The sequence below is a fragment of the Engystomops pustulosus genome, chromosome 1, assembly GCF_040894005.1.
Source record: "Engystomops pustulosus chromosome 1, aEngPut4.maternal, whole genome shotgun sequence".
Lineage (NCBI taxonomy): Eukaryota > Metazoa > Chordata > Amphibia > Anura > Leptodactylidae > Engystomops > Engystomops pustulosus.
In genome coordinates this window covers 187,258,896-187,282,896 of record NC_092411.1, presented here as the reverse complement: position 1 = coordinate 187,282,896, position 24,001 = coordinate 187,258,896, and the positions used below count along the sequence as shown (strand labels likewise).

General features: G+C 37.9%; 1 protein-coding gene across 1 annotated transcript in view; it reads left to right on the top strand.

Annotated features, from left to right (window-relative positions):
• DNAH6 (dynein axonemal heavy chain 6) overlaps positions 1–24,001 on the top strand; it is a 192,235-nt gene that overhangs the window by 99,919 nt on the left and 68,315 nt on the right. The window contains exons 50-57 of the mRNA XM_072115444.1: positions 2,718–2,885; positions 3,663–3,898; positions 5,278–5,539; positions 11,492–11,615; positions 12,122–12,318; positions 13,621–13,824; positions 15,112–15,237; positions 18,460–18,624. Coding sequence (XP_071971545.1) covers positions 2,718–2,885; positions 3,663–3,898; positions 5,278–5,539; positions 11,492–11,615; positions 12,122–12,318; positions 13,621–13,824; positions 15,112–15,237; positions 18,460–18,624 — 1,482 coding nt within the window. The remainder of the gene's footprint in view (positions 1–2,717; positions 2,886–3,662; positions 3,899–5,277; positions 5,540–11,491; positions 11,616–12,121; positions 12,319–13,620; positions 13,825–15,111; positions 15,238–18,459; positions 18,625–24,001) is intronic.

Below are 24,001 nucleotides of genomic sequence, written 5' to 3'. Positions count from 1 at the left end.
AGAACGGATGGTTTTTAAAATCATCCTGATTAAAAGTTTGTTTCAAATTTAGGTAGGAGTGTTTGAAGTGATGCTAACCCGTTAGCCTCTTAGTGTGACTCATCTCAGATTATCTTTCCACTCATTTGCATATTACTTTGAAAGTTATATTTTATAGATAAACTGACAATTTTAAATATAAAAAAGGGAATTTTAGAAAGAATATTTCATACCCTACATTAGAGGACTGGTAGTTTAGTGGGTTAAAGCTGGTGATAAAATCCCTTTAAATACAGATTCAGATGTTTTACTGTACTGTATTACAAGCATACATTGTAGAAGATTTAAACTGAAGAAGAGAATATGTAATTTATTTCAAGTACATATATAACTATCTATCTACCTAATACATCTTTATCCACATAGTTCATATCTATCTTTCTATCTAGTACATTTGTATATACCTGGTTCATATCTATTTTAATATATTCTTCATATTGATTGATCTAGTTCATGTCAATCTTTACTATACTTTCATCCAATCTTCCTTTCTAGGTAATAGTTCATTTCTTATTATTCTCAGCTTTTCTGTTTACTGTGAAACTAGGACTATACAGCATATACTCTATTTTTAGATGTGAAAACATCCAATGATTAATAATCTTATTCTAATCCCCCCCTCCATTTAGGGAGTGGACAAGGCTGCATGATGTCTAAGACCATGTTTAATCAATGTATTTCCACTGAATAAAAATATTAGCTGCTATATTTAGATACTGGAATATACTGTATAGTAAATACCCCATCAAGTCCTTTCCACAAATGAATACTGAAGCATATTACATATGCAGACATTATGTTCTGGAACATGTGGATTCTTAATTGAACTTCTACATTATGTGTGGCCATATGAGAAAATTAGAGATTAATAGAGTCGCAAATACATTTTGTTCACTGAACCGTATCTGATTAATCTAATGAAAGAATATATTTATATATTGCATAGTTACATTTCATTACAGATGTTACTATTTCTTATGCTTCTATCGGTTGTAAATTGAAGACATTTTTAGGATCTGTTAGGATTTTAACATATCTATCCTGCTTGCATCTTTTATTTATTGCAAGTATATAAAATGTCTTTTTTTTACAGCTGACTTACCATTCATACCCAAGAGTAATTCTGCCCCATCTGTTTTCCATCCCCAAGCTGTGCATGTGTAATTGAAACACAGGCAACAATCTGAATAAGTAGGCCAAGAATGCAGACGTCGATGCAAAGGATTCTTTTTAAGATGTAGTTTAATGCATTAAAGATAGTATGAATGAAATCTGACAGGTGCCATATTATCAATCCTTCTGTGTTATTGTTCGTAATTCTACCTCCTGCTCTGTTACAGAGATATGTCAGGTCTGGGCCATGGGATTTCTGGGTGTCTGAATGTTTTACTTGATTTTAAACAGTAAAAAGTCTATTGGTTCCTTATTGTTCAGGGATAGTGCTGTATATTAGTTAGCTTCTCACCGCACCCTAACTGAACTGTGATGCTACCTGGCTGCTATGGAGTGGGGAAGGGTGAGGAGCACTTACTCCTCCCATCTCCAATGGGCCACAGACTTCCTCTGGTTTCAAACAGACCTGTGCACTGAGCAGTTTACACTGAGAATGTGCCAGGTATTTATATTTGACCATACCTAAATACTTGTCCATGTATAGTTATAAGAGGCATCCCTTTGAGTGCATACAAAGCGCATGTACGGGATGATGTAGTAGGGGAGGTAGGTTGGATGATGCTCCCGCTTTCGACAGGACCATCACTGCGTGGGTGGATATACTGGGGAAGGATACAGTAATGTATCAACACGAAATAGATGAATGATGATATTCTGTCTAGAATTGGGTGACAATTAATTTTTGATATCTGGTTTAGTCTTGAGGCATCTAAAATTCTAGGGGCTACCCATGCACCAGGTAGTCAGCGATGACAAAGAAATAAACGCAGCAGGCAAATTTTCACATGAAAATTCGCCGGCTGCAGCGAGTGTGCAGGAATGGGGACAGTAACGCCCCACACTGGCCCACTCCCGGCTTGCCGCCCTTTACACCCCTTCACGCCCCACTGGCATAAAGGTGGCAGATTGGGGTAAATAATCGCAAGTGCTAGCAATTAGCATTTGCAATTATTTCAGGGCTTCTACGGCACTTACATGGCGCCGAGGCCCTAATAAATATCCCCCACTTTTTGCTTTCATATTTTAATGGAGATCAAATAAAAGTTACATTTTATACTTTCTTCTAACCCCTTCAGTGAATGCTTAGCCTTACATTTAGCTTCATATTTCATTATTTTCAAAGTTGTACAAACTTTGTACAACTTATACAAGTAGTATATTTACTTACTTAAAAGTAGTATATTTACTTTTATTTGCATAAAAGTAAATATACTACTAATCTTTTACCCCATGAAGCTCTTTACAATAATCATTAAAGATTTCTATTTATTGTACCCAAACAAAGATGGTCAAAACTATGAGAAAATGACACACAAAATATGTTCATTCACTTTATTCAAAAAACTCTTGCTTTTATGCTGTAGATGGAAACTTTACTTTTTTCTTTTATCATGACTAACATATCATTTATTAAGCTTTTTCATATGAAAACATCAATTATAAACTAATTGCTGGTTGTTCTGAATAGTTGATGGGGTCTTTATATTTTATTTGCTATACTTTAGGCTCGTGATCGCGTAAAGAATGGGTTAACAAAGTTACTGGAGACTAACAACCTTGTTGATAAAATGAAGATTGAGCTGTCAGCCTTAGAGCCAGTGCTGAAACAGAAGTCTATAGATGTGGATGCCTTGATGGAGAAACTGTCTGTAGATCAGGAAAATGCAGATCAGGTAATTATTATCGAATTCCAAACAATCTTCATTGTGAAAACTGTCAATCTCTGGTCATGTTTTTCAATATTTTTATATACTATCTAACATAACTTGTGCGACTTAATGACATTTATAACCTAACTATAACTAAAACTACAAAATTTGTTTGTTCACTGGTAATGTATCTGTCAGTTACACAAGGTATGACTTGTTTTTACTTAAGACACAGACTGGGATATTTGCCAAAGACAGAGAAATTTGTATATTCCTGGCAAAGAATTAAAGTCTACGAGGCGTTCGAGTTTCACTTTATCCAGTTGACACCACACCAGTGTTATTCTCCCCCTAGCATAAAACAATTTCTTTGATGTGTACATCTTCACTCATCCGCAGTTGCATAAAATGCAACACACATTCACCTGCTTATATATTATTATTTACATATATTTTTTGTACACATGTACACATAATATCACATGATATTATCTTTAAGAAGGAATGCAAATGGTCTTTATAACATATGCTACGCTGCTTTTGGATAAATAGTTTCATCTATATTCTGGCAGACTCATTAACTTGGTATTCTGCATATGAAATATCTAGTCTGTATCCTTGTTTATTTCAAACACTTTATATGATAGGTGAGTAAAAAGGAAAACGTATTACCATCAGAAAATAGCAATCACATTAAAAAGCTATAACTACGGTACTTTTCTTTTATCTTTCTTTAAATATGTTATGATTACATTCTCAGTGCTCAAGTCAAGAATAACCTTATTTCCTGTACCTTGGCAGGTGCGTCGCATTGTGAAAGAGGATGAGGCCATTGCAAAAGTTAAAGCAGAAGAAACACAGGCAATAGCTGATGATGCTCAGAGAGACCTTGATGAGGCAATGCCTGCTTTAGATGCTGCAAATAAAGCTCTGGATTCCTTGGATAAAGCAGACATATCTGAAATCAGAGTGTTCACTAGCCCACCAGATATGGTCATGACAGTTATGGAAGCCATATGTATTCTTCTAAATGCAAAGTAAGGAATCTGTTATTTTTCTAGTATGTTGGAATATTCAGAGGTGTACCATAAGTTAGTCTTCAATGAAAAATAGAGATCCCAGCAGTGGGCAATGGGACTAATGGGGCCCCTGTCCTACTTTACCCCCCAAAAAACTCAAAAACCTTTCAGCTATCTGACATTTCAGTGCACTTTTATTATACAACATGCAACACAATTGTATCTCAGTAATAAAACACCAACACGTTCCTTTAGGTGCACATGTTTCTAAAGTGTCGGACAAAATGTAATCACAACACAAAAGTGTACAACCACTTCATAAATACACGTGCAAGCTCCAAAGATGTTCTTTTTAGTGCAAAGAAAAACTGGAGCAGGCACACTATCTGTACCACTGGGTGTTTGATGTATGATGCAGCAAACACCCATCAGAAACACCAGTGATCAGTGCTTGCGTTATGATTTCCCCATGAGATCCTTCTATTACTGTATGGTTCCCCCATGCCCTCCTGCCGTATGATGCCCCCTTTATATTGCCCAATGCCCTCCTGCTGTATGATGCCCCCTTTTAATTTCCCTATGCCCTTATGATGTATGATGCCCCCTTTATATTCCCCCATGCACTCCTGATCTATGATTGCCCCCTTTATATTCCCCCATTCCCTCCTGATGCATGAGGTGTTTGCAGGGGCAACTGTGGGCTTGGAGTAGCCTTTGCCTCAGAGCTGTGTGAGGCTACCCCCCTATAATATACTGTCCAGGAGCCCATTCCTCCCCTTATAATATACTGTCCTGGAGTGCCCCCCCCCCCTTATACTGTCCAGGATAGCCCCCCTCCTTATACTGTCCAGGCGTGCCCCCCCCCCTAATAATATACTGTCCAGGAGTGCCCCCCACCCACAGAAACACATCCTTGCACTCTTCCTGTGCACCCTGTATAAAGTGCGGTGTGATGATGAGTGAATACAGACAGAGCATCGCGACGTGTCTCTGCCTGTGTCCCTGATTCAATTCTGTGTGTATTAATGACACACATAGGATTTATTATCTATCCCTGCTATCCTTTCCAGGGCCCAGTATGGTTGCGGTCGTATGCCATGCGACCTATATGCATCTCGCATAACTACATATGTTGTATGCAGGTAGCTTTAATATTAATTTTGGTAATCGCATCTTCGTAACTTGTATATACTGTATACAGTACATGTAGTGATCTGTATACCGATCATCAATGCACTTAAAACAGTACACAAAAATTACTGTAACCGGTTTCTCAATATTTGGTCACAATATTAGATTTGAGCAATAGTATACATGTAGCTTGAGTAAATAAACTATTAAAAACCTACTGCCATAACTTTACCACTGTTTTCCTAAATATATTTTATGTTCTTTAGACCCGATTGGAGCACAGCAAAGCAACTGCTGGGAGACTCCAACTTCCTTAAAAGGCTTATGGAATATGATAAAGAAAACATAAAGCCTCAAATTCTGGTGAAACTTCACAAGTATATTTCTAATCCAAATTTCATACCAGAGAAAGTGGAAAAAGTCTCAAAAGCATGTCGGTCTATGTGTATGTGGGTTAGAGCCATGGATCTGTATTCCAGAGTGCTAAAAGAAGTTGAACCAAAGAAGCAAAAACTGGCAGCTGCACAGGTATATGACTGTACTATACTGTATTGTACATTGTATTTTTTAAAGGACCTCTACCACCAGGATGAAGGATTGTAAACCAAGCACACTGACATAATGGTGTGTGCCAGAATATGTATATATATATATATATATATATATATATATATTTGGCAGAATATGCTCTTCTTTTAGCTTCTCATTTCTTTAGCTTCTTTTTTCTTTACAAAAATAAGGATTTAACAATTTTGTTAATTATTATACAAATTATTTGCATAATTTTTAAGCCTTTTATTCTTAAAAACAAAATAAAAAGAAGCTTAAAGGACATCTACCATCAGTCGACTTATGGTAGATGTGTATTAATAAGAAGTTCCTGAGGAACATCATTCCTCAGGACTTCTTTTATTATAACTCTATATTTGCAGCGGAAATATAGTATTGTAATGGTTATGCAAATTACCCTCAGGGAACCTTGTATTTTAAAGGGAACCTGTCACCAGAGGGGCATTTTTCCCTGTTGACAGGTTCATATAGACACTATACAGTAGATAGCAACTGTGTTTTTATCACGTGTGCCTTACTTTGTTAGCAAAATATGCATTATCCAACTTTACCTGGCTCCCTGCCACGACAGTGCTGTGAAGTCCTGGGGGCTGTGCATTTCAAATCAAATCGTCCTGCTCTACATGATGCAATCAAACCCCCTCCCAAATCCTCCCTGTCCTGACCCAACCCCTAATGATGTCGGCTCACGGCACAAGGAAACTTCGTGCTTGCGCAGTGAGCCTTGTATTGCCGACATGGGCAGTGAGCAGCGACACGGCTTGCTGAATCTCACTGCGCATGTGTCGGCAATACAAGGCTCACTGCGCAAGTGTAAAGTTTCCTTGTGTGGTGAGCCGACATCATTAGGGTGTGGGTCAGGACAAGGATTAGGGGGTTTAATTGCATCATGTAGACTGCATCTATTATGCAAACAAGCAAGTGGATGTTATGATTTAAAATGCGCAGCCCCCGGGACTTCACAGTGCTCTGGTGGCAGGTAAAGTTTGATACTGCATATTTCGCTAACAAAGTGAGGCACACATGTGATGAAAACACCATTGCTATCTACTGTATAGTTTATTTATGAACCTATCACCAGTGAAAAATGCCCCTCAGGCGACAATTTCCCTTTAATGTATGCACTCCAACCATAGCACTAGCGGTCCTGTCCATCACCTATCTATGCTTTGTTGGGGGTGGGACAGCTAGCGCTACAGGGTAGTACATAAATTAAAATACAAGGTTCCCTGAGGCGCTTAGGTGATGTAGCCTGAGCATGCTTCAGGGTAATTTGCATAACTTTTATAACTCTATATTTCTGCGATTGCGGAATATACAGTTATAATAAAAGAAATCCTGAGAAACAATGTTCCTTAGGAACTTCTTCTTAAGACACATCTACCATCAGTAAACTGATAGAGAGATGTCCTTTAAAGGGGATCCTGCCACAGGTAAGTGTGCTTGATTTACAATCCTTGATCCTGGTGCTAGATATCCTTTAACTAGCTACAATTATGCCACTTTTATATTTTGTTCAATCTAAATGTCATCTACTCCAAATATACACTAGGAAGCTTTTTGTTAGGGGCTTAAACACTTTTTAACCTTATACACAATTTAGGATCCAATGTTCCCAAATAAGCTACTGATAATGCTAAGATTTCACTTTTATTTTGTTTGAATAAACAACGGCCAAACATAGCAGCACCACCAACCATGTGTCCCAAACCATTTTAATAATTAGTTAAGGAAATCAACTAATAGTTAAGACTAGGTAGTGTCTCAGGACTGCCTGTTTTCTGCCGGCCAGGTGGCCTCCTAAACAGCTGTCTCCAATATATCCTCTTAGGTGCCATACTACCAGTCTTCTAATTGTCTAAACCTTAATTAAAGTGGTAGCTTGTATTACTGGACAGTAACATGAAAGTCTATTGTATTGAGAGGTAAGAAGGAGCTAAATAGATAATTTCTATTTCATGGTTTTATTACTGTTTGTAACTCAATCATGTACAGTGTGGTGTCTCTAAATCCATATGGAGAGGGTGTGCATTCTCCATATAGCATGGGTATGTGATGTGTTATACGCCAAACAACAGCAGTTAACAACATTCAGTAACCAATACCCAGTGCTAGCATTAATTGTGGGTGTCCACACCTTGTGAGCCGTGGTCAAACCCATGAGGGCAAGGGTCAGTTTTTATTATATCCAGGAGCCTCTGAGGCTCAATTAGTGATCACTATAACTGCTTGCTAGAGGCACACTGTTAAAGTGAAGAAGTATATTAGCAATATATGGCAACAGAATTGTATTGCAGTGTATGTGATAAAAGATCAGATCCTCAAAAATAAGTAAAACCAATAAAGAAAGCTAAACTTTCAAATCATTCTCCTTTCTGTAGAATGCACATAACAAGAAGCAAGAAGCAACTCATAAACCTGCCTGTTCTAACCACCCATTGCAATTTGAATAAAAAGTATAAAATGGTATCAATGAAATTATCACCTTGTCCAACAAAAATGAAATGTTACACTGCTCCTTTTGAAACATTATGGTGTCAGAATATGGCAATAGAGAAAACATTCAAGATTTTTTAAGTTATTAAAACATAACAAGTTACATAAATTTGAAATCTACATAATTGTACTGACCCAATGAATGATGAGGATGTGTTATTTGGACATTGATACCTGTCAAATCAAAGCCTGTTAAAAATGGTGCAGTATTACCTAATTTGGATTAATTTTCCAGCTTTCCAGTAGATTGCATTGGATATGAAATGGTGCCACTAGAAAGTAAAAATTGTTTAGAAAAATGCATACCCTAGTGTGGCTTTGTAAATGTAAAAATGAAAAAAATGGCTTTTGAAAGAAGTGGAGTATTAAATAGTAGCACAAGCAGAGCCGATACTAGCCCTTTTGCTGGCTGAGGATAAAATTGAAAATGCCCACTCCCCTTTCCCAATGATGCTGCCTAACACACTAGAATCAGTCAATGACACAGACATAAGTGACATCTAGTGCCTTATAGGATCTGTTCAATTAGAAAGAGAACTTCATTACGATTTCTACTGGCCATGATTTATCACTGCTGAATTCACCGTCAATTGTCTTCAGCTACATGCAGCACAACTCCACACAGTGCCCCTAAAAAAACATAGTCACTTACATTATAATGGATCATGCTCCTAAATATATATTGTCTTCACAACAAGAATGAACACACTATTCCCCACATAAAACATCCTTTATATAGTCCCCCAAATATATTATAGTATGTACAGCATCCACAATTTATTATATATACCAGACATCCTGAACCGATTACTTAAAAAACTCCATAATTAATATAAAGAACCCACTAAGGCACCGTACACACAGCTAATGTATATATACACCTGTTTTTTTATTTACATCTTTTCTAATTTATTTATAACAGCATCCTTGTACATGCTCCCAAAGTAAATTATATACAGTACGCCATATAAGCCCACACAGTTATTTAAAATCCATCCCCCATGTACAAACCCCCATTGACAGTATATAGAGCCACGCCACCCCCAGAAGATAGTGTATAGAGCCACACCACCCTTAGTAGACAGTATATAGAGCCATGCCAATTCCAGTAGATAGTATATAGATCCACACCATCCCCAGTAGACGGTATATAGAGCCATGCCACCCCAGTAGATAAAATATAGAGCCACACCACTCCCAGTAGATAGTATACACAGCCCCTCACCCAGTAGATAATAAATACAGACCCTCCCCTCTGTAGATAGCATACACAGCATACAATATTTTATTAAAGTGAGTTTCTGCTGTAGACATTTCATAAGCAGGGGGCTCTGCTGTGGATACTTTATGAGCGAGGGGGGCTCTGCTGTGGATATTTCATTAAAGGGGGTCTCTGCTGTGGACATTTCATTAAAAGTGGGCTCTGCTGTGGGCATTTTTAATAAGGGGAGGCTTTTGCTGGACATTTTATTAGTAAGGAGAGGCTCCTAGACATTTCACTGATGAGGGGAGGCTGCTGGACATTTTACTAGTGTGGGGAAGCTGTTCCTGGACATTTTATTAGTGAGAGGAGGTTGCTGCTGGAAATTTTATTAAAGAGCACTGGCTGTATTTCCCGCACTAGGCTTATACTCAAGTCAATAAGTTTTTCCAGGTTTTTTTTGCTGTAAAGTTATGTGCCTTGTCTTATATGTATGGACTAGTATACACTCACCGGCCACTTTATTAGGTACACCTGTCCAACTGCTTGTTAACACTTAATTTTTAATCAGCCAATCACATGCAACTCAGTGCATTTAGGCATGTAGACATGGCCAAGACAATCTCCTGCAGTTCAAACCGAGCATCAGTATGGGGAAGAAAGGTGATTTGAGTGCCTTTGAACGTGGCAAGGTTGTTGGTGCCAGAAGGACTGGTCTGAGTATTTCAGAAACCGCTGATCTACTGGGATTTTCACGCACAACCATCTCTAGGGTTTACAGAGAATGGTCCGAAAAAGAAAAAACACCCAGTGAGCAGCAGTTCTGTGGGCGGAAATACCTTGTTGATGCCAGAGGAGAATGGGCAGACTGTTTCAAGCTGATAGAAAGGCAACAGTGACTCAAATCGCCACCCGTTACAACCAAGGTAGGCAGAAGAGCATCTCTGAACGCACAGTACGTCGAACTTTGAGGCAGATGGGCTACAGCAGCAGAAGACCACACCGGGTGCCACTCCTTTCAGCTAAGAACAGGAAACTGAGGCTACAATTTGCACAAGCTCATCGAAATTGGACAGTAGAAGATTGGAAAAACGTTGCCAGGTCTGATGAGTCTCGATTTCTGCTGCAAAATTCGGATGGTAGGGTCAGAATTTGACGTCAACAACATGAAAGCATGGATCCATCCTGCCTTGTATCAACGGTTCAGGATGGTGGTGGTGGTGTCATGGTGTGGGGAATATTTTCTTGGCACTCTTTGGGCCCCTTGGTAACAATTGAGCATCGTTGCAACGCCACAGCCTACCTGAGTATTGTTGCTGACCATGTCCATCCCTTTATGACCACAATGTACCCAACATCTGATGGCTACTTTCAGCAGGATAATGCGCCATGTCATAAAGCTGGAATCATCTCAGACTGGTTTCTTGAACATGACAATGAGTTCACTGTACTCAAATGGCCTCCACAGTCACCAGATGTCAATCCAATAGAGCATCTTTGGGATGTGGTGGAACGGGAGATTCACATCATGGATGTGCAGCTGACAAATCTGCGACAACTGTGTGATGCCATCATGTCAATATGGACCAAAATCTCTGAGGAATGCTTCCAGCACCTTGTTGAATCTGCCACGAAGAATTGAGGCAGTTCTGAAGGCAAAAGGGGGTCCAACCCATTACTAGCATAGTGTACCTAATAAAGTGGCCGGTGAGTGTATGTATGTATCTAGTATGTACAGTATATTTTTTTCTCACAGGGAAAAGGCCAAAGACACGGGGACATTATAGGTGTGCCAGGCTATAGATATTATATTATAACAGGGCTTCTTGTAAAGACAGACAACAGAAAAAGGAGTGCTATCAGGAGGGGGCTATAGGAAATGGGCAACTGCAGGAAAGGGGGCATTTTAGACTTGAAATGCTGGAAATAGTACATTAAATGGGTTGGGGATAGATATGGGGTGTTTGTGGGGCTGCCAAATTTTTTCCCAGGGACAATGGTAAGGGGGGGGGGGGGGGGTTACCCAACTTGGAAAAGTCGGTCATGTGAAAGGGGCCTGTGATTAGTCGAAGTCTAAAGTTTCTGTCCCCCATCTTAAAACTTTATCATACATTCAGTAAGCAAATATCTATATTCATATAAAGGATATGAAATCAATGTTGTTTTAGACCTTATATCATGTTCATACAAATGTTGCTTTTCTATTTCTTTAGGCGGAGCTTGATGTTACTATGGCCACTCTTCGAGAGAAGCAAAAAAAATTGAAAGATGTAGAAGAGCAAATTAAGCAGCTCCAGGATCAATATGATAAAAGCCTTGGAGAAAAAGAAACTCTTGGTAAGCAATTCAATTAGCATTTTCTTCTTGAGCAACCGTGCTATTGTGGAAACACCATTAACAACAAAACACACTGACACATGGCACATTTACATTTTGCCTTTTCCTGAAATTGGCACAATGTAACTACTTTGGAGAGCCATTTTACACTTAATTGGAATGTTCAGCATTAGGTTTTAGAGTAATATACTGTTTTTAGATAATACAGGGGATCATTGCACAGAAAACTAATTAAACTTCCTGCATATTACAAGTGATGGTCATGATTTTTTTTTGTTAAATTTGCAATATTACAAATAATACTACAACGATAGTTGAAGAAAAACACTATTCAAGTTAGGAAAAAATCTTTTATAGGGGTTATTTTATTAATAATATTATTAACTGTCCCTCGCTTTTATTTTGCTATTTCCCAAATTCTCTCCCAGTCTCTGATGCATGGTTCATCGTAACTTGGAAATGTTTCTTATATGATATGTGTCAAATGTTTATCTGTTTACCTCTAGCAAAAACGATGGCCCTTACGCAAGCACGGCTTAACCGGGCAGGAAAACTGACAGCAGCTTTAGGTGATGAACAGGTTCGATGGAAAGAGAGCATTGAGAGTTTTGAAGAAGAGATCTCAAATGTTATAGGAAATGTTTTCATTGCAGCTGCTTGTGTTGCCTATTTTGGTGCCTTTACGGCTGTCTATAGACAACTGGTAAGTAAGTGGTGTGGCTTGATTATCAGCACTTTGGTTCTGTAAGGTGAATTCAAGACCATCCTTTCAGTTTCAAATAATTTTAAAGTTATGTACAAATCTATTATTAAGTTTAATCTTCTGAGGTGAGCTGAAAGCTGAACATACCATACAAAACTAGGCATTAGGCAGGATCTTACTCCATTTTTTAAGAGATGTCTTTGCACATCAGATTTATTAAACCAATTTAAACAACTTGATAAATGTGACACGAGGGGTTAATGTCTGCAGAGTACATGCAACTTTTAAGTTAAAAAGTCTCTATAGTTTGTCGCAAATCAGCAGTTGCAAGACAGTTTCAAGACAGACAGGGTGTTATGTATTGTTATGATTCACGTACATAACTTTCTCAACTCAATTATAAGACGTGATTATGCAGTTTGTAAAGTAACAAAGGGAACACCATGTTTGTGTGTTAATAAAATAAGTGATATTATTTTTGGACCTAAATAGATTCAATAGATTCCAATTGTAACTAAACAAAGAAAAAAATAACATTCTCTGTTATTTCAGGCAAATAGAAATGAGTAGAAAAGTTAGTAATTCACATTAGGCTCTGTTTAGTTAGTGAGGCATGTAGTAAGCTAAAGATCCATCTCAGTCATATTGAAATCTCCCTAGGCTAGGTTTCATGTTCTGCATTGTGCCTTCTACTCTTGGGCTGAGCTCATGAAGCGTTAAACATCACCACAGGAACTAAGAAAATATATCATGCCTGCAGTAGCCACACTGTGGCTTATTATTTCAGTGATATTTTGGAGATTAATCTATATCTGTCAACTTTCTGTCTGATATTTATGTGACATATCCAAGAAGATATAAAAAAACATATAAATAACATGATTCTTAGGTGTACTGTACCCAGGATTTATATTAGATCTTCTCAAAGGAACAGCCATTAATTACATGACCAAATCAAGCATCGCTCAGTGGCAATTTTACAGAAATTGTATTCCTTTAACTTCATTCTTGTGTATATAGTTATACATTATTAAATCTTAACAAAATAAAGATTTTAGCAGCATATTAAGGACAGCTTGTATAATATAAATAAGTTCATATTTTATTAAGAATCAAAAAGTATGGACCTCCTTCTTTTAATACTTCTGGGAAGTTTTGAACAATATCCATTTCAATGTCAGCCAGTAAAATTTTTCCCAGCAGATGATGGTCATAACATCACTCATATCGCTGTATTTTAATATGTGTATTTTATCACATACATAATCTATTACAAATTACATATATTATTTTTTATGATAGCTTATAGACTGTTGGATAAAAAAATGTCAAGAACTTGAAATTCCCATAAGTCCAAATTTCAGCCTAATAAATATTTTGGGTGATGCCTATGAAATTCGCCAGTGGAATACAGATGGCTTACCCCGAGATCTTGTCTCAACTGAAAATGGCATTCTTGTGACTCGTGGAAGGCGCTGGCCACTCATGATTGACCCACAAGATCAGGTATGATATGTCAACTCTTGTACTCCTGCTAAAATTAGCACTGTCATAGGGATCATCTCCCTATTTCAAAACATGCATAGTTGCATGTTCTGCCAATATAGTCCATAAGTCCACATATTTATAGGAATGTCAGGAAAACAGATGATGGTTATCTAAATGTGCGACAAGCTTAACAACAATTGGTGGCTTTAAAAGTTTGAGCATATTATAATTTATAACTGTACAACAGTTTTCTCTTGTCATTTAGAAACATATTTTGTATAAATTATAATAAAGGTTATTGTGTTACTGAGGGTGTATTCGTGAGTTATATGATTTTTTCCTGGTCATCAGCTGTGTCAGCGGTGACTACCAGACTGAATAAATGTGTGGCCATTTTCCTATTCATTCCAATAGACTCACATAGACACTACAGAGGGAAATCATTAAGACTGGCTTTTTTAACACCTGTCTTAATGAAAGCATAATGAATCTCCCCTTATGTGGCAGATTTATCAGAAATCTCTTGTACAAGCCCTGAAGTTGGCGCACAGCCAGGAATTGCACCTATTTCCGCCACCTCCATGGCAATTTAGGCACAGGCTATAAAACTGCTCTGTTGGTGCAGCATGGCTGCCCCTGGTATTTATTAGGAGACCGGAGCCTTCTGATAGATCCGGCAGGTGTAGGGAGACGTCGACTACATAAGAAGATTATATGTCAAATGATAAATCTCCCCCTATTTAATAGAAAATGACTCCCAGTATGAACACAAGACACCACGCATATTTACAAATGCCTTCTTGAATTTGGACTAGTCAAGGTTAAATAGATAAAATCAGCCCAATGTATCAGCTTACTCAATGCTGAAAAGTTTTATTTGTTAGTTACTTATTTGTACTTAATACTAGAATATTTGACACATTGGAATTATTTTTTCTGCAATTTGGGACATGCATCCTTCCATTCATAGCCACTCTCCCTTTTGTGAGTTGACGTTCCTTGTTCTACAAACTGTGAAAGTGTTCAAAATGTGTCTAAAAGCCTTGATAAACATAGCAAATGAGAAACAGTTTTTTGTTGTAAATTTTTTCTTCTTTTTTTTATTGCTTACCATGTGGCACAGTCTCTGGGGTGAGTAATGATAACGGCGAGACCTGTGAGATAAGCTAGCTATCAAGAAGGCAGACATTTTTTTGCATTCTCATTTCTCCTGCAATATAATGTTCAATTGTACAGCAAAAGTAGATGAGATTTTTTCGAAGTTAAAATAGGACATTGTCACTATTAATGGCATCTTTACACTAGGCAAACCGTTGGATCAGGAATAAAGAAACAAAGAATGGATTGAAAATCATTAAGCTTACTGATCCTGGGTTTCTTCGAACATTGGAAAATGCGATTAGGCTTGGTCTGCCAGTGCTGTTAGAAGAGGTACGTACTTACCTATATTTTGTTCTTTTTTTTTTTTAAATTAGTCTGATAATGTCCACCTGTCTTTATTAAATGGCATTTTCAGAAAAAAATATTTAGAAACAGCACAACATTAGTTTGTAGGTTATGTCTGATATTGTATCTTATTTTTATATACCGTATATACTCGAGTATAAGCCGACCCAAGTATAAGCCGAGGCCCCTAATTTTACCACAAAAACCTTGTAAAACCTATATATTTTTTACTCGAGTATAAGCCGAGTTTGGGTTTTCAGCACATTTTTTTGTGCTAAAAAACTAGGCTTATACTCGAGTATATAAGGTAAGTGAATCCTGGCTAATAGAGAAAAATCTAAGAGCTTTTTAGTGGTTGACCAATGGGAATGCACAGTGGTGCCCTTTCCTATCATTGATTGGAACTCTTCTATTCCCAGCAGCATGAACTGATGTGTTTCCTGTTAATAAAAACATGCTGCTTGGCTAGCTTTTACTGTTTCGTGAGTGGCCATCATTTCCAGGAACACTCCTTTTCAGTTGATCGTTTGGATAATGGATTGGCATTGTGCTGACAGCAGAGAAGTGAAAAAAAAAGTTATATTTCTATGCACACATACAGTATCAATTTTACCTGCATATTAATAATGGAGATAAATTACACTGAAAAGCTGATGGTGTGTGTCATCCGTGTTATTGGTTTATTTAATTTTGCTGTTGAGGACTTTTGTAGTTTAGTGCAGTTAACCAAAGCTTGTTTTAGGAAGGATTCCATTTAATTGAAATGAATAGCACCAAGGTTCTTAATTGAATGTATTTGTCATTACCTGGGTCTTATAAAATCCCTGGTTGATAGGCATATTTTACACTACAGTATTGGTTAGATCAGTCTCCAGAGTTCACCTTAATTTAAATTACTATGCTGTGCCTTGTCTTTGCATATTCTTTTTAATTAGCCTTTATTCTTGACATTCAATTGTTAACTTTTATAAATTGCCTCAATTTGCTTTAGTAGTTAAGCAAAGTAAAATTCTATATATTTTTTTACTGTAGTCATTGTTCTTTCTCATTCAAGCTATATTTCAAGCAAAGTTCCTATTTACACTTTAAACTTCAAGGGAGTCTGTAGTATATAAACTAAATATATGTCCTTCTAGGTGAAGGACCCTGGATCATATGTTTCTGAGAAAATCTGGGGCCTTAATACAACAGTCTGTTTTTATTTTGAACATTTACAAATGAACATTTTAGTGAACTTTCTTCTCCCCAGTTTTACCATAAAGAACTTCACACTCAGCCTTGATTAAAATATGTAAACTATACAAGTTTCACATTATCATAGAATTACACTGCTGCACCATTCACTGTCTAAGAAACTTATGGAGATATCTGAATATCTGATTCGGGCATTTGGCTATATTCCTCAGAACCATCAAGCTGAGAAGAGCAGCAGGGCGCATGTGTGACCGGCTGCTATTTTTTTGTCCATCGTTGTGACCCCAACCAATCAGTAAATTATGGCTATGCATTACAGTGGCTGGACAACTGCTTTAAAGGGCTTGTCTATGTGTACAAAATGTGTTTGTATATAGCTGGGGGGGGGGGCTAAATATACTTAAGATCATATACTCTTCCCCCTCCAGTTAAGACGTGGCACAGCCTAAAACTGCCATCCTCTGTTTGTATACAGATGATTACATAGACTTTGGTTTGGCGTTTGGGCACTTGGTCTCTAAAAAGTTCGCTAACACTGCATTAGATGGTAGGGTAGATGGTATCATTTCAAAATACAACTCCTCACAAAAGCAAGATCTCCCTTGCAAAAAAGTGAATAAGGTTTTTGGAAGGTGATTATAAGAAATGGGTAAATAAGAGAACAGAAGCTTTTAACCCTTTCACGACCCGTGTCTTAATAGCTAAACGGGCTGAGCACGTCACCACCGGCAAAGGTGTCGGCGGCTTAAAAAAGATGGCGTGGCATGGATTCCACCTTCTTGTTGGAGAATGTCTCTCCCCGTGACATCATCAGGGAGTGGCGATCGGTTGCCATGGCAGCCTCAGGTCTTCCGAAGACCCGAGGCTGTCTGGATTTAACCCATTCATTACTATGTGCTAATTGCAGATTGTAATGAATGAGGAGGAAAATCCCCATATACTTCCATACTGTAATATGACAGTATATGATAGGATCAATCAGACAACCCAGGGTTAAAGTACCCTAGGGAGTCTCAAAAATAGTAAAAGGAAAAAGGAAAAAAAAAATTATAAAATTAATAATAAAAAACCCTTAAAACTCAAATCACCCCCCTTTCCCTTGAACTGATCTAAATATAAATAAACAGTAAAAATCATAAACACATTAGGTATCACCGTGTCCAAAAATGCCCAATCTTTCAAAATATGATAACGGTTTTTCACTGCGTTTAACCCTGTAACGGAAAATAGCGCCACTTTTTTGAATATAAAAAAATCAATGAAAAGTGATCAGTAGGTCCTACAGCCCTAAAAATACCAGCATTGAAAACTTCATCAGAAGTTGCAAAAAATGACACCACCCACAGCTCCTTACACCAAAGTATGAAAAAGTTATTCCCGCCAGAAGATGGCAACATCTGAAATAAAAATTTTTGTACAGGAAGTTTTAATTTTTGTAAATGTATGAAAACATTATAAAACCTATACAAATTTGGTATCCCTGTAATCGCAGCGACCCAAAGAATAAAGTAGACATGTCATTTGGGGCACACAGTGAAAGCCGTAAAATATAAGCCCACAAGAAAACATTGCAAATATGGGTTTTCACCAGTTTAACTGCATTTGGAATTTTTTTCCAATTTCCCAGTACACGGCATAGAAGAATAAATACCATCACTATTAAGTGCAATTTGTAACGCAGAAAACAAGCCGCCACACAGCTCTTTATGTGTGAAAAATAGAAATAAAAAAACAAAAAAGGGCCAGGTCCTTAAAATGGTTATAATGGTCTGTGTCCATAATGCTTTAAGCCCCATTGCACCAAAACAAGGAATAAAAATTTAATTTATAAATGGTGAAATGTAATGCTGTAAAAATGTATTGACGTAAATGTCTTGGTTTTAAATGGGTAAAAAATGTACAGTAAATATTTTTGAGTACCAGCATATACATGGACATTCAATGAAAGCGTTTGTGAAATGATTTACTGTATGTATGGTTATATATATGTAACTTGTTCCATTTTAATTAAAGCTGAAGGAAAGTTTGGATCCTGCTCTGGAGCCAATTCTTTTGAAGCAGACCTTTGTGTCAGGCGGAAGAACGCTAATTCGCCTTGGAGACTCGGACATTGATTATGACAAGAATTTTAGGTTTTATATGACAACTAAAATGCCAAATCCACACTATCTTCCTGAGGTAAGGAAAAACAGCCATAATGCATTCATCCACTTAATGATAGATGAGGAAGTTGAACTTAGTGAAACTGATAAAGGTCAAAAAAGAATTCAAATTAGACTGAATGTACTGGCAATGAGAATGAGAGGCAAAATTCTTGTGCAAAAATGAAAACAAACAGCATAGTATATTTTTAAATACACACATCTGTCTAGAAGTATCTATCTATCTATTATCTAACTATTTATCAAAGGAAAAAAGGCAGCGCCATTGGCTTATTAAGACAACCATGGGCTCTTTGCAGTATAAAGATTGTGGACACACCTACTGGTCTTAAGATACATTACCCCTGATCCCCTACTACATCCTGTTGACTTAAAGGGGTTGGCCACTTTACCTCATGTTTTTTGTAATATGTTTGTAAGTGTGGGGGACAGGATATTAGGTAATTTACCAATATACATCAATTAATAATTCTTCTCTTCTTTCTTGATATGTTAAGTGAAGCCTCTTGTCTTTTTACCTCATCAGCCAGACATCCCTGACCATAAAATGACTGCATGTGATAACTGTACATGACATCTGCAGCCATTTTATGGACAGGCATGTCTGGCTGAGGAGGTAAAACATAGGAGGCTTTACTTTACATATCAATAAACTTCAGCAGGGCTATTAATAGATGTACATTAGTAAATTACCTAATTACCTGCTCCCCACACGTATATACACATTACAAAAAACATGAGGTAAATTGGCCATCCCCTTAAATTTACATGCAAAAATATATATATTTATACATTTGTAGAGCTGCATACCAACTGTATAAACTGAATGCCATTGTATACAATATACATGTTTTATACACCCAACCTTGAATCAGACCCAGTAAGAAGGGTAAATATAAGGATGCCTTATAAGGATGATGTGGGATAATATCCAAATCAGTATGTCTTTGCCAAAAGGAAAATACTCCCAACTGTAGTCACTGTTTTTTAAAATGGTTTTGCAACTCATCAGCACAGTATAGGTTATTAGCCTATTTAATTCTCAGAATCCCCAGGAAAGCATGCATGGTGTTAAGTCTCTGGAAACCTGTAAAGGTGGCCTAAAAAAGCAGAAGGAGCTCAGTTTATTCAACAGCTATGTTGATAGTCTCCCAGTTCCCTAGACTGTGCTAATAATATGCAAAAACAGTGTATTGTACTGTTCTGAATTACAGAGACATGGGTATGGTGTTTTACCGCATGTCTCCACGTGACACTATATTGTCCTCTAAAAGCAATGCTTTAATTGGACAATACTTTTCTACTAAATGTATGTGATGGAAAACTCTACAATTGTAGAAAAAGCTTTGTATGAATTTATTTTAAATTAGAGGGATGGGTGATTATTACCCAGTTTTTATATAAATAAAGAAATAAAGTTGTCTTTATTTATGTAATGGTGTGCTTCTCTCAGATGGGATCTTTTCTTTTGGCTGATCACAATTAGTCCCACTTGTGTTATATTTTTATTTATTTCAGAACAAAATGATTAAAATACCATGTTCAAATATGTTGTGCAAGAAATAGAAACATTTGGAAATCCTTTCTCTTTATAAACATGTTAAAGGAAACCTACCACTTCCGATGGTGGTTATAAGCTGCAAATGGCGTGCACCAGCTCAAGGTGAGCTGGTGCCGACGCTTATTTTCGTTATGTTTTTAAACAGATGTAAAGCGTTTGAACGCTTTATTAATCTTTATATACAACTAGCTTCAACGCACCGTGGTCCGAGCACGGTGCAGCATTCGCGCGACCACTTCGTGCGCCTGAATAGGACTGTATAGTGCAAATTGTAAGATTTTAGCTTTGGCCCCTAAATATCCACTTGCTGTGAAAGAACGTAAGAAGTTAAAATGGCATAAATCTGAATCCTAGTTGAACCCTCCCCACCATCTGTTTCAAAATACTCTTAGAACATCTACCCAAACAAAATGTCACTGTCATAGTAATGCTAATAGGTTTAACAAGCCTAGCATAGCATTTGTGTAAATAGACAGTGAAATGAAAATAAAATAAATGTTGTCTGAAGCCGGTAAAGTCATCTCTCCTTTCTGCACATACTGTAATAATCCCGTCACTGTTATTAAAGATAATTGATTTGAAAGATTATAGATATTTACTGCTGCCCGCAGCATTTATTGCTCCACTGAGCTGTCAAATTGTTATATTTGTAAGCTAATATTCTTTTCTGAATAGATCTGCTGACCTTTTTAGTGGTGCTATACATGCTGGTAAACAAATGTTCATAGCTATATGATGTACCCAAAAAGTTTGTGAAAATGAATTAAAACCTTCTGGTGTTTGCCTATTTAAAACAAATCAGAAGATATTGTTGTCAACTTTTTATGTGGCTTTTTATGAGTATTAAAGGGCAACAGCTCCCATCCATGCAGTGCAGCAGGAGGTCATTAAACAGTTCCAAAATGCAGTGTGGCAGTACCTGGTCCCACACACAAACCAGACCAAATCATATTTACAAGCTTTCAGGACCTTAAGTGACCTTAAGGGTTGAACAATATAATACTTGGTAGTATGAAGTCTACCAGAGCTTTAGCCACTTTCTACATTGGGTCTCAAATGGAGTGAAATGGAGTGTGAGATCTTTTTCTGTCAGTAATATATTCCTAATGCCTCTAACAGTATCCAAATTGTACCAGGCAATGAATTACTAGAATTGTCACTCCCCACCAGCTTATGATTTGCTAACACTACCATCTTGTGTTGACTTCCAATGCTTATCCCCCCTAATAAAAATCACTTTTCTATATTTTTTTCATGGACACTATAACTCCTGGTGAGTGCACAGGATACCAAGAGGTTAAGTCTGTATGGAAAGAGCTGACATGTGGAGCCCTCTCCATATATTTCAAATGTCTGCCATATTACACAGCAGATGCCTGTTGTTAAATTCCACGCCAGTCGTTTACTAGTTAGGGACCGTGGTATAGCTGACTGTGGCACCTACACAGTGGCGGCAACACCATATTGCCACCAATCCATCTCTCTCCACCCCTCCACCCTGCTGATGTCATCAGATGCTGATGATCAGTTGCCATGACATTCAGGTGGCTCCTATAGCTGTCATTTGGAACTAACAAAGACAGGCTGTAATAAGAGTATATCCCCAATATATGTGTGATCAGATTCACTGGGGTCCAAATGTCCCCCTGGGGACTTAAACGGTAGTGATTGAAAATCAAGAAAAGTAAAATAAAGTAGAATATATACACACTCACCAGCCACTTTATTAGGTACACCATGCTAGTAACGGGTTGGACCCCCTTTTGCCTTCAGAAGTGCCTCAATTCTTCGTGGCATAGATTCAACAAGGTGCTGGAAGCATTCCTCAGAGATATTGGTCCATATTGACATGATGGCATCACACAGAGTTGCCGCAGATTTGTCGGCTGCACATCCATGATGCGAATCTCCCGTTCCATCACATCCCAAAGATGCTGTATTGGATTGAGATCTGGTGACTGTGGAGGCCATTTGAGTACAGTAACTCATTGTCATGTTCAAGAAACCAGTCTGAGATGATTCCAGCTTTATGACATGGCTCATTATCCTGCTGAAAGTAGCCATCAGATGTTGGGTACATTGTGGTCATAAAGGGATGGACATGGTCAGCAACAATACTCAGGTAGGCTGTGGCGTTGCAACGATGCTCAATTGGTACCAAGGGGCCCAAAGAGTGCCAAGAAAATATTCCCCACACCATGACACCACCGCCACCAGGCAGGATAGATCCATGCTTTCATGTTGTTGACGCCAAATTCTGACCCTACCATACGAATGTCGCAGCAGAAATCGAGACTCATCAGACCAGGCAACGTTTTTCCAATCTTCTACTGTCCAATTTCGATGAGCTTGTGCAAATTGTAGCCTCAGTTTCCTGTTCTTAGCTGAAAGGAGTGGCAGCCGGTGTTGTCTTCTGCTGCTGTAGCCCATCTGCCTCAAAGTTCGACGTACTGTGCATTCAGAGATGCTCTTCTGCCTACCTTGGTTGTAACGGGTGGCGATTTGAGTCACTGTTGCCTTTCTATCAGCTCTAACCAGTCTGCCCATTCTCCTCTGACCTCTGGCATCAACAAGGCATTTCCGCCCACAGAACTGCCGCTCACTGGATGTTTTTTCTTTTTCAGCCCATTCTCTGTAAACCCTAGAGATGGTTGTGCGTGAAAATCCCAGTAGATCAGCAGTTTCTGAAATACTCAGACCAGCCCTTCTGGCACCAACAACCATGCCACGTTCAAAGGCACTCAAATCACCTTTCTTCCCCATACTGATGCTCGGTTTGAACTGCAGGAGATTGTCTTGACCATGTCTACATGCCTAAATGCACTGAGTTGCCGCCATATGTTTGGCTGATTAGAAATTAAGTGTTAACGAGCAGTTGGACAGGTGTACCTAATAAAGTGGCCGGTGAGTGTATATATATATATATATATATATATATATATATATGTACTCAAAAAAAATCATAAAACTATTAGGTATCCCTAAAAAAGTCACAAAAAAGCCTGATTTGTCAAAATATTACTGTAAATGAAATATTCCAAACAGTAAACCAAATAACAGAAAAAGACCATCAAAATGTCCAAATCACTGCTTTTTTTACCATTTAGTTACTCGTAATGATTTAATTCAAAGTGGTAAAAAGAAAGGATTGGTGTCAGAATATAGCGATACAAAGACATTTTTTCTTTTTTATTCAGACAAACTATATAATGTTGGTATCTTCTTGATCATATTTACCATAGCAATAAGGGGGATGTGACGTTTGAAAGCCGTAAAAGTAAGCACACTAAAAAAGTAGTTTTCTTTATCCCTTATGACCCTGCTGTTGCTCTTGAAAAATTCATCTTTAGTTTCCGTGATTATGGCCATGGTAATTAGTTACGAGAAAAGTAATAAAAAGTAAAAATCGTGCTCCAGCTCTTGATGTTTCCCTTGCCACACACATTGTAGCGGATTTACTAAGAGGCTTTGACCTGCATGATGTACAACAGTTCATTGGGGCTTATTTACTAAGGGTCCTGCGGATTGTACTTTCGTTGGATTTTAGAAATTTTCGGGACTTGCGTCACTGGGACAGGTATTTAGAAGGGGATTGTGCCGCACGTCATCGGCTTTCATGCAACAGAAATCGAGGGGCGGTCCGTCGGGCGATCCAACTGATTCGGATGAGTGCGGGATTTAACATTTCAATTGTGTCGCAAGACATGCACTTACATGCACCGGGAAGAAGAAGGTGAACTCCGGCACACCTGAGCGGGGAAGTGATACATGCAGGATATTGGGCGCACAATTTTAGAGAATCGCGCTGGAGTCCATGATCGTCAGACAACGC